Source organism: Babylonia areolata, chromosome 18, assembly GCF_041734735.1.
Source record: "Babylonia areolata isolate BAREFJ2019XMU chromosome 18, ASM4173473v1, whole genome shotgun sequence".
Taxonomy (NCBI): Eukaryota; Metazoa; Mollusca; class Gastropoda; order Neogastropoda; family Buccinidae; genus Babylonia; species Babylonia areolata.
The window spans coordinates 37,562,583-37,577,582 of NC_134893.1; the positions used below are offsets into that span (position 1 = coordinate 37,562,583).

The window sequence follows — 15,000 nt, forward strand, 5'->3', positions numbered from 1 at the left end:
TTCTGCAAAGCTTTTCTCAGCAAGACCAACAGCAGTTAATTCCAAGCTAAAACTATCATTAGACTACTGCATTGTACTGTACGGCCTGTGCACTCGCACATCACCAACAGCACTGTATATCGATTGTCTTCCTTCACACTAAAGACCCAGCACAATGCTAGAGACAAGTGACTAGTCACACAGTCCGACAGAGAGAGGGACAGCTGCAAAGACAGACAGGGGGTTAGCCACACAGACAGACAGGGTTAGCCACACAGACAGACAGGGTTAGCAACATAGACAGACTGAGTTAGCCACACAGACAGAGGATTATCAACACAAACAGAGGGTTAGTAACACAGACAGAGTTAGCTACACAGACAGACAAAAGGTCAGCAATACAGACAGACAGACAGACAGAGGGTTAGCAACACAGACAGACAGAGGGGTAGCAAAACAGACAGAGGGGTAGCAACAGACAGACAGACAGATGGTTAGCAACACAGACAGACAGAGGTTAGCAACACAGACAGACAGACAGCTATACAGACAGAGGATTAGCAACACAGACAGACAGAGACTTAGCAATACAGACAGTGGGTTAATAGACAGACGCTTTGCAACACAGACAGAGGGGTAGTAACAACACAGACAGAGGGTTTGAACACAGACTGACAGTGGGGTAGCAACACAGACAGACAGTGGGGTAGCAACACAGACAGACAGTGGGGTAGCAACACAGACTGACAGTGGGGTAGCAACACAGACAGACAGTGGGGTAGCAACACAGACTGACAGTGGGGTAGCAACACAGACAGACAGTGGGGTAGCAACACAGACTGACAGTGGGGGACAGACAATGGGATAGCAACACAGACAGACAGTGGGGTAGCAACACAGACAGACAGTGGGGTAGCAACACAGACAGACAGTGGGGTAGCAACACAGACTGACAGTGGGGTAGCAACACAGACAGACAGTGGGGTAGCAACACTAACAGACAGACAGGCGGTTTGCAACACAGACAGTGGGGTAGCAACACAAATTGACAGTGGGGTAGCAACACAGACAGTGGGGTAGCAACACGGACTGTGGGGTAGCAACACAGACAGACAGAGACTAGCAATACAGACAGTGCATTAACAGACAGACAGGCGGTTTGCAACACAGACAAAGGGGTAGTAGCAACACAGACAGACAGTGGGGTAGCAACACAGACAGACAGAGCTATACAGACAGACAGAGGGTTTACAACACAGACAGACAGACAGAGTTAGCACCACAAACAGACAGACAGAGGTTTAGCTACACAGACAGAGTTAGCTATACAGACAGACAGACGGTTAGCAACACAGACAGACAGACAGAGGGCTAGCAACACAGACAGACAGAATGCAGTGCGGTGACCCACCAAGGGTGAGGAAGCTATCAGACACCTCAGAGCTGGTGGAAATGTCCAGCACATCGGGGGACAGGGGGGCCTCCTCTGTCAACACCACACCAACACCCACACTCACTAACTCACACCATGCAAACCCAACAGACACCAACTCTCACCACACCAACACCCACACTCACTAACTCACACCATGCAAACCCAACAGACACTAACTCTCACCACACCAACACAAACGCTCAATAACTCACACCATGCAAACCCAACAGACACTAACTCTCACCACACCAACACCCACACTCACTAACTCACACCATGCAAACCAAACAGACACTAACTCTCGTCACACCAACACAAACGCTCACTAACTCACACCATGCAAACCCAACACTCACTAACTCACACCATGCAAACCCAACGCTCACTAACTCACACCATGCAAACCCAACAGACACTAACTCTCACCACACCAACACAAACGCTCAATAACTCACACCATGCAAACCCAACGCTCGCTAACTCACACCATGCAAAAACCAACAGATACTAACTCTCACCACACCAACACAAATACTCAATAACTCAAGCTATGCAAACCAAACACTCAGAAACTCACACCACACAAAATCAACACTCGCTACCACACCAACACAAACACTAACTCACACCATGCAAACCCCACACTCATTAACTCACGCCATGCTACCCAAACACTCACTAACTCACACCATGCAAACCCAACACTCACAAAACCCCAATACTCACAAACTCACCCCATGCTACCCCAACACTAACAAACTCACACCATGCAACCCCAACTCGCAAAAACTCACACCACGCAAACCTAAAACTAAATCACATGACATCAACGCCAACACTCACAAACTCACACCATGCAAAACAAACACTCACTAACTCACACCATTCAAACTGGACAACTACACAACTGCACTCACAACGAACAGAATGGCACATGCCATACACAAACAGAACACTATAAAAACACACCCTACGTTGCTCAAACTGAAATACATCACTTACACACTGACACTCAAATAACATTAACATTCTCAGGAACACATCGCTTACACACTGACACACCAACACACTGCTCAAACTGGTGACACATCATTAACAACAGACACTCCAACAACACAAACATTCTGAAACAAAATGCACACGAGCACAACCAAACTCTTACACACAAAAACAACAAACTGCAAAATCATGAGCCTGTCAAAACGGGGAAAAAAGAGAATAAAATAAACCAGAGTTTTAGGTCTATAAGCTATCAAAGAAATGGTTTTAATCATTGTCTTGGTAAATCAAAATAAATTTCAAGATGCTAAAAGCTGTCAACTTTTGGTTAGTGCAATAGCAAGTAAATATATCTATATCTATATAATTCCAAATGCTAAAAAACAAAAATGTGCGGAAAGCAAAGCCTTATCACCAAGAAAATCAAGTGTAATTTTTCTGTTATATTAGTGTTAATACAACAATAACATTAGTCCTCATTTGCTATTATCATTTCAAGTATTCATGCATTACTAAGCTTGTGACAAAAGAAAAAAAGAGAAAAAATCTGAGTTTTAAGCTGTGTTGATCAGTAACAAGTCACTGTTAACATGCTTTTTGTTTTTGTTTTTCTTTAACTTTTGTGCATAATAACAAACTTCAGACAAACTGCTCTACAAAATTAACATGAAAAGTCCAACTGAAACTAAGAAAGCCACATCTTTCAATTTCACTCTTATAAATTCTAAATTACAGTCATCATACACAGATAAACAATGCTAAATGATAACGAAAAACAAAACAAAGGGGTCTGGGCTAACAGGGACTGAGATCAGGGTGCCAGAGGAAGTATGGAGGTGGGGGGTGGGGGGGGGGTTATGCAGAGGATGAGAGGGAGGTGGGGAGTGGAGGTCAGCGATGGCTGGAAGACAATGACAACAGGACATCAAAACCACAAGCATATGGATGGAGAGGGACGGATTTCTGTAATACTGAGAAGCTTGCTGCCAGTGTCCTTTTAACTGAATTATGTGCCTCATTATGGAAACAAACATTTTTTTTTTTTTTTTTTTTTTTTTTGGTAATACTGAAAAGTTTGCTGCCAGAGTCCAGAGGCCACCTAAAACTGAAGTGAAAGTTTAATAAAAGGAAAAAAAAAGCTAAAAATGCTAACTTAATACAAAAACAAAGTAAAATAAAGAAATTAAAAACAAAGTGCATGACTTAATACCAAAGGAAAGTTTAATAAAGGAAAAAAAAAAAGCAAAAAAATAAGGAAAACTGTATATAAAAAAAATAATAATAATAAAATTTTGAAAAATTAACAAATTGCCCAAAATGGAAATCTGTATAACAAAATACAGAAATACTCCCCACCACATGACATATAAATACAGAGGAGGAACCAACATGTCACTCACCGTCGGGGTTGAGGACGGCCTGAACAGGTTCCGGCATGGCCCTGGTGACAGGCAGCTGAACATTGTCCACCTGCTGTGATGGGGCAGGGGGCAGTCCTGCCACGTGTCGTGCCTCACTCAGTTCACTCTCCAACTGGAACACCTGTGGAGCAAGCTTTTTGTGCTATAGGTTAGCCTTCACTTTCGTTTGGAGAATCTACACTTCTCTACACCTGTGGAGCAAGCTTTTTATGCTATAAGTTAGCTTTCACTTTTGTTTGGAGAATCTACACCGTTTGGAGAATCTACACTTCTCTACACCTGTGGAGCAAGCTTTTTGTGCTATAGGTTAGCCTTCACTTTCGTTTGGAGAATCTACACTTCTCTACACCTGTGGAGCAAGCTTTTTGTGCTATAGGTTAGCCTTCACTTTCGTTTGGAGAATCTACACTTCTCTACACCTGTGGAGCAAGCTTTTTATGCTATAAGTTAGCTTTCACTTTTGTTTGGAGAATCTACACCGTTTGGAGAATCTACACTTCTCTACACCTGTGGAGCAAGCTTTTTGTGCTATAGGTTAGCTTTCACTTTCATTTGAAGAATTTAGGCTTCTCTACACCTGTGGGGCAAGCTTTTTGTGTTATGAGTTAGCCTTCACTTTTGTTTGGAGAATCTATGCTTCTCTACACCTGTGGAGCAAGCTTTTTATGCTATAAGTTAGCTTTCACTTTTGTTTGGAGAATCTACACCGTTTGGAGAATCTACACTTCTCTACACCTGTGGAACAAGATTTTTGTGCTATAGGTTAGCCTTCACTTTCGTTTGGAGAATCCACACTTCTCTACACCTGTGGAGCAAGCGTTCACTATCTTTTGGAGAATCTACGCTTCTCTACACCTGTGGAGCAAGATTTTTGTGCTATGGGTTAGCCTTCACTTTCGTTTGGAAAATCTAGACTTCTATTCAACTGTGAAGCAAGCTTTTTATGCTGGGTCAGCCTTTAACTGTCAGGGTTTCATTTAGAGAATCTCAACTTTTCTTAACCTGTGGAGCAAGCTTTCAGTACCATACTTTAGCCTTCGCTTATCACTATACTTTAACCTTCACTTTTTACCCTTTTTGTTGAAAAATAAGAAAGAAAAGGATAAAGCATAAATTCATAAAGATATTCTTAGTGTTTCTAAAGCTTTAAAAACTTATATTGTGGGAAGTACTGCCAGAAGGCAAAAGAGACAGAGACAGAAAGGAGCGAGTGGAGGAAAGAGAGAGGGAACAAGAACAAGAACAAGAACAAAACTTTAATCTCCAGGCCTCCGGCCCCTAGAAAGAGGTCAAAAGTACACAATATGGTGATCACTCAACCACAACAAAATGTAAAATACATACTAACTTAACCTGTAGAACAAAAGTGCTTCTCGTGCATTGTAAATTAATTCTAACTTTCATCATTGTTGTCACAGAATTCCTGTCGTATCTTCAGGGCATTAAATATATAAACGCATAGTTTACGAATACTGTAAACAGAACCATTCTTCATCAAGTGAACATACGATTGACCTTCAGAGTTCAGATGTTTTTGCCGCAGGTCATTGTAAAGGACACAATTGTTCATAAAATGGTTTTCATCTTCGATTACATTACAACGTTTACATGCGTAATTTGAATTACATTTGAATGTTCTTCTAAAAAATGATCCATTTATTGGGAGCAAACCAAGCCGTAATTTTACTAAACAGTCCCTAAAACACTTTTTATCCACATATTCAAAATATTGCTCACACTGAAAACCAGTTTTAAACAGTCTGTAGTTATGATATATATCTTTAGACATTACTGACTCGTCCCACTCCTGCATAAATATATCTTTCATTCTTTGCTTAAATAATGACAAAAATGTTTGCTCACAACCAACGCCTTGTTGCAACCAGACATATCCAAACCCAAGTCTAAATAAAGTATTTTTTTACTAAAGACACCCAGCATTTTTTTCCCCTTTCGTCTAAGTTAAACAACATCAAATATGCCTGTCTGGGTAATCGTTGCACATTCATATTCAGCAACCTTAACCAGTACTTGATACACCTTGTTGCACTATTTATATATAATGGATAACGTCCTAATTCGCCGTATGCAAACTTGTTTGGTACTCTAAGTGTTGAGGACGGCCTGAACAGGTTCCGGCATGAAAGAGAGAGGGAGAAAGAGAGAGAGGTGTGACTGACCCTGTCCTTCAAAAACTTGACCAGGTCGTTGTACTGTTGGTCCTTCTCGTTCTGCTGCTCCAGCAAGGACTCCCTCTCCTGGATGAAGTCCTTTTCTCTGAATGCACAACAACCATAGACTATTTACAACTTTGCATCAGACTTCCTGTACTTTCACTTTTGCCCTGTCAAACTTTTAACCCATCCATGACGAAATACATATGCAGTCGTATTCCATCAGCATTGCTCACAGCCAAGAAAGGGTCAACTTATCTGAGCAGTACAAGGTACAAACCACATGTTTGCTCTAAGTTTACACACTTTTAGTAGCAACAGAGTACCTTCTTTTGCTAGTATTGCTTCCCTTTAGAAAACTTAACATTTTTTTGCATGCAAATTGGTCGAATTTTTATGTAAAAAAAGTATTGAAAGCAACCTTTGTTAAAAGCGGAAATTTCTCATCTGCTCAATCTTAACAATTCTGCTGACAAGGATTTTGAGGACTTTTTCTTTTTTCACCCCAAGAAAATGAAAATAGTAGTGATAGTGACAAAGAAGACAGGTACTGAAACTGTCAGTGTCAGATTTTGCTGTTACCATGGTGGGGTCATGGGTGTTCAGTGCTCATCTCACGCTCAGAGTTATTCCCATTTTCCAAGATGTCAGCTACAACACTTTCAAACACTTAACTTAAAAACATCACAGCTAAACTGCACATCATTTTTTCATTAATTACAAAAAGTTTGGTGAGGACTGGGCTTCATTCAGCTTGAAGGGCAGGTTTTTGTTACAACTAGCGCTTTTCCTGCAGTTTCTTGGCGGCAGGCTCTGACTGGCATGGAGAAAAGACTGAAGCAGGGCTAATCATAATAATGTTGACCAGTTCCCTTCTTTACAACCACTACACCACTCAGATACTTCACAACAAAAGTAGTTGTCGCATGCTAAACGAATCCCCCAGTGATGGATTTTTCAGGCAAGATTGGTGGATGAAGAAGTCATCAAATGTTTCGTCGCCTTTACACATAACCTTAACAGGCCGAGGGCAACAGCAACAAAATGTACCCACCCCACCCCCCTCCCACCCCACGCTACTAAAAAAAAAATAGAAAAGAAAAAATAAGCTGTAGCAACCTCTGCTGGTACTCCTTGATCAGCTTCTTAGCCTTGTGGTACTTCTTCTCCAGGGCGCCAAAGTCAGCCTTCATCTTTTTCTCCAGCAGTATGTACTGCCCCTGGGATCCTTCCAGCATATCCTGCACACACATAGTGACAGTGAATCATTCTAAACGTCTGTATGTAAGCTGTGACACATAGTGCTGGAAACAAGCATATCCTGCACACACATATAGTCACAGTGAATCATTTTAAATAATCTGTATTCAAATTGTGACACATAGTGCTGGAAGCAAGCATATCCTGCACACACAAAATGACAGTGATTCATTCTAAATGTCTGTATGTAAACTGTGACACATAGTGCTGGAAACAAGCATATCCTGCACACACATAGTAACAGTGAATCATTTTAAACATCTGTATTTAAACTGTGACACATTGTGCTGGAAGCAAGCATACCCTGCACACACGTAATGACAGTGAATCATTTTAAACGTCTGTATTTAAACTGTAACACATTGTGCTGGAAACAAGCATACCCTGCACACATAATGACAGTAAATCATTCTAACCATCTGTATTTAAACTGTGACACATAGTGTTGGAAGCAAGCATAATCCTGCACACATGTAATGACAGTGAATCATTTTAAATATCTGTATTTAAACTGTGACACTTTGTGCTGGAAACAAGCATACCTTGCACACATAATGATAGTAAATCAATCTAAACATCTGTATTTACACTGTGACATATACTGCTGCTCGTTCAGATGTCATTTTTTCATGCTGCACATGGGGACCTATGTTAACTGTCTCATCCAAATGACATATCTCTGTGAGAACTACAGCTTTCCAACAAACTCATACAACAATGACTGTCACATGGTAGGAGGGAGTTTGGGTGAGGAGAGTGTGGGGGCCAGAGGCATGGTAAAAGTCGGGGGTTTTTTTTTTGTTTTTTTTTAGTCATGGCTGTACAGTATTTCTGAGAAGAATCTCTCTCTACAACAAATTAGTGGTGAGGAAGAGGATCAATAGAGTATAAAAATGAAATGTGAAAAAAAAAGCTGAAATCTAAAATATGAAACAAAACAACAAAACCTAAGAAAAAAAATATGTAAAAGTGGAAACCAACAAAACATTACACATTATGTTCTACAGAAAATGTGGAAAAAATACCATCAATAAACAATGAACAAAAAATATAAATGAATTAAAATCAAAAGTAGAAAAAAAAAGTTAATCGATATAAAAAATAAATCACCATTTCTAGTTGTCCCATTTTGCTTTCTAACTTTGGGGGGGAAAAAATCACCACTTCTAGTTGTCCCATTTTGCTTTCTAACTTTGGGGGGGAAAATCACCATTTCTAGTTGTCCCCCTTGACCTATCAACAACTCGTAACTCTCAAGACCTGAGCAGCAGGTTTATGCACAGGTCAGGCATCTTCTTTTTTTTTTTTCATTTAACGCAAATGTGGAGCAGCGTATATGGATCAGTCTGCACCCTTTGACACCTCCTTGAAACTGAAACTTCATGTCCATTGCCACTTTTCTTTGGAATTTGATCCCTGCCAACATTAGAAAAAACATCATTTCTTACTGTCTTCAAAAAAGCAGTGAAAACATAATACTTCCAGAGTCATGCATTCCCTCCCTCCCTCCCTCCTCCCCCCCCCCCCACACCCCCCATCCCCCCAACCCCCTACCCCACCTCAAACTTTCTAAATCAGTTGTTCTTTTGCATGCATGCATGCGTGTTGTCTACTGTGAAGGGCATTTGATCGTTTTTGTTGTTTATACCTCTAAGTGTTGGTGGGTGCTGGCGCTGTGAACACACAAGCAATCTAAGTGAGGACATTTTTTCATGCGCCCTGTACAAATAAAGAAAAATAATATAAGAAAATTAAAATAATAAAAATCATTCAGTCCTTCATGATCATGTGTGTGTTGAAGGTGCTGTGAACACACAATCTGAGCGAAGAAATTTTTCATGTGCTCCGTATGAATCAAATTCATTCAAACCTTCATACCGACTTTCCAAGTCTTGGTTCCCCCCCACCCCCACCCCCTCACCTGGTACTGGCTGTTCTCCTTCCTGGCTGACTCCAGCTGTTTCTCCACTTCACGCAGGCGCTGCACGGCCTCCTCGTGTTTCTTCTCCGCCTGTTTCTTCTGGCCATCTGTCGCCTCCAGCAGAACCACCTGCCACCAAAATGTTCTGCACCTCTCAGCTATAGCTGTGCGTTGTTGGCTGTTTAGCTTTTCATGTCACTGTTTCTGTGTGTCGGTGTTGTGTGTGTGTGTAAAAGATGAATATGTATGATGTTTCAAAGACCCTAGTGTTTACATGAAATAAAATTCTTGCCTTGCCTATCCTATGGGTTCGAGTGGGTCTGGGATTTTTTGGGGGAGGTGGGGGGGGATTGTTTTTTGTTTGGGTCTGTTTTTGCTTTGTTTTGTTTTTGTTTTTTGTTGGTGTACATGTGTGTACGCGCATGCGTGCGTGCGTGCTTGTGTGTGTATGTGTGTGTAGTTATGTAAATGTGTGTGTGTGTGTGTATGTGTGCGTATGTGTGTGTGTGTGTGTGTGTATGTGTTGGTGTGCTCACTGTGACAGCATGCTTGTGTGTGCGTACATATACAAGTCCTTGCTATGTTCTCCACAATAACCTATGCTGCTATCTAGGTTGGACCAATAGTGCTGATAAATTAGATAAAGGCAGGGGAGGTGGCAACGGGTCCCTGAGTAGGTAAATGCAGATTCCAGTGTGTGAAAACAGATACAGCCCTGAAAAGGTTACTGTTGGTTACTATCTACCATTCTCACAGAAAACTGACCTTGGCTCTGAGTTTGGCCAGTTCAGCATCAGCAACAGCCATTTTGTACTGAGCCTGAAACAAACACACACACAAACACACACACACACACACACACACACACACAATGTGCACGCACACACACATATACAAACACAAGAATGACAAACTTTAAACTCAAAAATATATAAAACATGAATATGCAAAATATGCCTTGATATTTGTTGTAAATCATTAAGTCAATTACATATGAAAAAATCAAACTCCATAAGTCAGACCAAGAACAAAAATACTCTATCTATATAAACACCCTTCATTCAAAATTAAAGACAAAAACACACAATGGGAAAAAAAAGTCTGTGACTTAAATCATATTTATAGTCTAGCTGACCAATAGGTTCTGGACAGAGTCTGTAACTTTAAGCCTAAAAAAACGCTCTCCTCACACAACCCTCTACACACTCCTGCAGTCTCCTTACTTCTTGCAGCTGAAGAACTATCCGCTCTTTCTCCATGTCAGGCAAACCAGCATCGCTGCTGCTGTCTTGCATCTCCGAGGCTTGTTCCTGAGACATCATCTCCACAGCACTGGGTGACGTGTTGCTGGAATCCGTGTCTGATCGGAGCAGCTGAGTGGTTTCCCTGCTGGAACTCTCTACGTCCCGAAATCGATCTTGGTGCTCCTTTTCCTGCGAATCCACTGCACCCTGATGAAGTGAAGGTGACAATGATCAACACTGACAAAACGACACGCTGATAATGCATAAATGACAATGAGTATCCCTGACAAAACAACACACTGGTAACGCACCAATGGCAGTGAGTACTGCTAACAAAATGACACAATAATGCGTAAATGACTATGAGCATCACTGACAGAATAATAGAAACTGAATCATATACACATGCTTCTGTATGTGTGCATTATATGAAATGCTCATGCAAAAAGATGTAAGCGCATGATGGCACAGTTTGTACATGCGCATACACACACATACAAACAACATACAACACACACACTACTCATACATGCATGCGCACACACACACAATGTACACACCTTTTCCTGGTGTTGCAACCGGACTCCCTCCTGCTTGGTCACCATCATTTCCATGCTTTCCTTTCCCTCCTCCTCCTCCTCCTCCTCCTCTTCCCCCTCCTCCACTAGCTCCTCAAACTCCCCCCCTGCTTCCTCCTCCTCTTCATCCAACTGTCCCTCCTCTCTCTCTTTGGGAAAAGCTGGATGGCCGTTCACCTGCAACACCCCATGTTTTTTTCTTCTCTTTTTTCTGTTTTTGGAGAACTGCTTTTTGGTTGCTTTAATGTGTTGTCGTCATACTGTTTCATACATGCACGCACATATAAACACACACACATTCACAAACACACACACAAACACACGCACACACACACGCACACACACACACAGACACGCACACACACCACACACACACACACACACACACACACACACACACACACACACACACACACTGCACTTGTGTATTTCATCATCACACTATTCTTGTAAACATATGCTTTTGTTGCTGTAGTTGTTGTTATTGCTTTTCATCTGTTTAATTCATTCTCTCCCTCTTTTTTCCCATTTTTTTCCATTGATGGCTTGATGTAAAAAAGCAATTGTTGGTTATTCAATTTACCATCATGAAATTCAATCTTGACTTGACTTGAAAAACACATACACACACACACAGAAAAAAAAACAGACGCCAATCCACAGACAACAGACACAAAACAGGAAACCTGAACCAAACACAGACATTACACTGAGCGTCTCCGAACCCCCGAACCCCCCACAACAACAAACCCCACACCTGCTGCTGAAAACCTCAATCAAACACAGACATTACACTGAGCGTCTCCGAACCCCCAACCCCCCACAACAACAAACCCCACACCTGCTGCTGAAAACCTCAACCAAACACAGACATTACACTGAGTGTCTCCGAACCCCCAACCCCCCACAACAACAAACCCCACACCTGCTGCTGAAAACCTCAATCAAACACAGACATTACACGGAGTGTCTCCGAACCCCCAACACCCCACAACAACAAACCCCACACCTGCTGCTGCCCTTGCTGCTGGTGGTCCAGGACATGGTGCTCCATGACATCATCGCGGGGCCGGAAGTGCTCCTCCAGCTGCATCAGGCGCTCCTGCTCCCGCTCCCGCATGGCACGGTCCTGGGCCAGAGACTGCTGGATCAGCCGCGCCACCTCGCTCTTCGACGGGTCCTTCTCCCGCCCTATCAGAAACCTGGACATGGGGCAGTACGGAAATCATGACCCCCTATCAGAAACCTGGACACGGGGCAGTACGGAAATCATGAATGATACATTCATCACAACACCTTCGCTCTTTCTCCCGCCCTATCAGAAACCTGGAGACATGAGGGACAGTAATCATGAATGACACATCCACCACACCACCTTCTAAGGGTCCATCTCCCGCCCTATCAGAAACCTGGACACAGGCAAGTATGGAAATCATAAATGATACATTCACACAGGCGGTACAGAAATAATGAATGACACATTCACTCAGGCGATACAGATATAATGAATGATACATTCACACAAGCAGTACAGAAACAATGAATGATACAATTCATCACACCACCTTCGCTATTTGAAGGGTCCTTCTCCCACCCTATCAGAAACCTGGACGCAGGCAGTACAAAAATGATGGATGACACATTCACACAGGCAGTACAGAAATAACGAATGAATTCGTACCACTACTTTCAAAGGGTACTTCTCCTGCTCTATCAAAAACCTGGACACAGGTGGTACAGAAATAATGAATGACGCATTCATCACACCACTTTCTATGGGTCCTTATCATACCCTATCAAAAACCTAGACACAGGCAGTACAGAAATAATGACTGATATATTCAACCACACCAGACCACCAAGTAGATGACCAAGTGCACACTTCACACAAACATCAGCGCAACCAAAACAGACAAACAAGAAAGACAGACAGACAGACAGATTTAACAACTCCCAACTCACCTGACTTCGCCACTGGTGTTTCTGAGGACAGAGGCAGCATAAGCCTGGGTCACCCCGACCAAACTCTTCCCGTCCACCTCAATGATCTGATCGTTCACTTGAATTCTGCACACACCAGTCAATACTTGCCTTCATAATGCACAACAATCATCATCATCCTCATCCTCATCATCACAATCATAATAAAAGTATCTTTATAGCACTCAATCTTGTGCACAGACAAAGTCAAAGCACCAGTCATTCACAAGCAAATCAAATCAAATCAAATTATGGTGTTTTGAGCCTCGCCGACCACTAAGGCCATCTCAAGGCTGTCACCACGTCATTCACAAGCATGCTTGACACTAATTCAGAGAGATGAGAAAAAAAAAACATACATTCATGCAAGCAGAAAACTGGAGAATCTGTGGACCAGGAAGAGGCAGGTGAGGGAAATGGATGGGGTAGGTGGGGGGCAGGAAGAGGAAGAGGTAGGTCTTAAGGCCAGAATTGAATGACACTGTCAATGGGGGAAAGGGGGGAGGGGCTATCTTAGGAAGAGGTAGGTGTTAAGGCCAGACGAATGACACTACTAATGGGGTGGCAGGGGGATGGGGGTGGGGGCTATTTCAGGAAAAGGTAGGTTTAAAGGCCAGATGAATGACACTATTAATGGGGTGGAGGGGGAGAGGGGAGGGGAGCTATTTCAGGAAGAGGTAGGTCTTAAAGCCAGACAATTGACACTATTAATGGGGTGGGAGGGGGAGGGGGGGGAGATACTATAGAAAGAGGTACGTCTCATGGCCAGACTTGAATGACACTATTAATGGGGTTGGAGGGGTGTGGGGGGTGTATTTTAGGAAGAGGTAGGTCTTAAGGCCAGACTTGAATGAAACCATCAACCCCATGGCTCCCAACCTTGGTGAAGCGAAATCAGTGTGGCATAAATCTGAAGTCTGGCATTGTTGCTCGCAGTCCAGCCAATACAAATATGAAGGACAGTTACTACTTCTTTGAGTGTTACTGAGTGATGTAAATCTTTTTAGGGGCATGTTTCAAGTAAAATCTTATGACATACACTTTGTTGATGCTTTTGTTATTTTCAAATGCTGTTCTTCAAAAACTTTAAGTCATAATCCGATCTGATAAATGGCTCACTAAAAACAGAAAAAGATGAACAATCATAATCACATCTCAGAAATGATTCAATACTACAGTAAAACTGTAGCATTTCCTGATCAGCCGTTTCCTCTCCATCTTATCCACCCTGTTCCACTATTCCTCTGACCCACATCTGCCTCGCAACCCCAAGTCTGCACCAGAGAACTGGAGACCGTTTTAAGACTAATAATCATCTTTTTTTTTTCTTTCTCATTCATTTCAACTTTAATCATCAATCAAGGAGGCACAGACCCTGGGTGCCACACAGATTTACGAGTTAACCAGTGACCTGTATTCACACTCTGGTGGCCGTGTCGTCATCCATCATTGCCAGGGAGCACCAAGTGCTCCGAAACTACATGCACGGTGAATCATCCACAGCCAGGGGAATATTTGTGCACAGTTCAAAAGATCTGATCCTCTGTCATGTTTTGATTCTCAAACTCAGGCACTGTTAGCTCTGTTAAACATTATGTGTACAGAATTCAAAAGATTCTTATCCTCTGTTTGTCACGTTTTGATTCTCAGACTCACGCACTGTTAGCTCTGTTAAACATTATGTGTTCAGAATTCAAACTATCTGATCCTCTCTGTGTCAAGTTTTTATCCTCAAACTCAGGCACTGTTAGCTCTGTTAAACGCTGTTTTCTCTCTAAAGAAGAGAAAAGAAAAAAGGGAAAAAAAAAAAGCGAACCAATATTCTGACTTTGTACAGTAAGATATCATTTTGGAAAAGACTGTGTCAAAATGTTGGTTGAGTTGTTTTTTATCTAAAGTATCTCACTGGATCCTCAAAAGCTGTTTACTGTGCTTGTTGCTAAAAGTATAAGATCCAGTTGTCAACCTACTTAAAGTTCTGCACAAATGTGAAATCATGCCATTGTATC

At 42.1% G+C, this 15,000-nt stretch overlaps 1 protein-coding gene across 1 annotated transcript in view; it reads right to left on the reverse strand.

The window, feature by feature from the left end:
- Positions 1 to 15,000, reverse strand: part of LOC143292231 (uncharacterized) — an 86,883-nt gene that overhangs the window by 15,339 nt on the left and 56,544 nt on the right. The window contains 10 exon segments of the mRNA XM_076602419.1: positions 1,391 to 1,465; positions 3,814 to 3,955; positions 6,015 to 6,111; positions 7,128 to 7,249; positions 9,190 to 9,318; positions 9,955 to 10,008; positions 10,413 to 10,640; positions 10,994 to 11,188; positions 12,021 to 12,213; positions 12,974 to 13,078. Coding sequence (XP_076458534.1) covers positions 1,391 to 1,465; positions 3,814 to 3,955; positions 6,015 to 6,111; positions 7,128 to 7,249; positions 9,190 to 9,318; positions 9,955 to 10,008; positions 10,413 to 10,640; positions 10,994 to 11,188; positions 12,021 to 12,213; positions 12,974 to 13,078 — 1,340 coding nt within the window.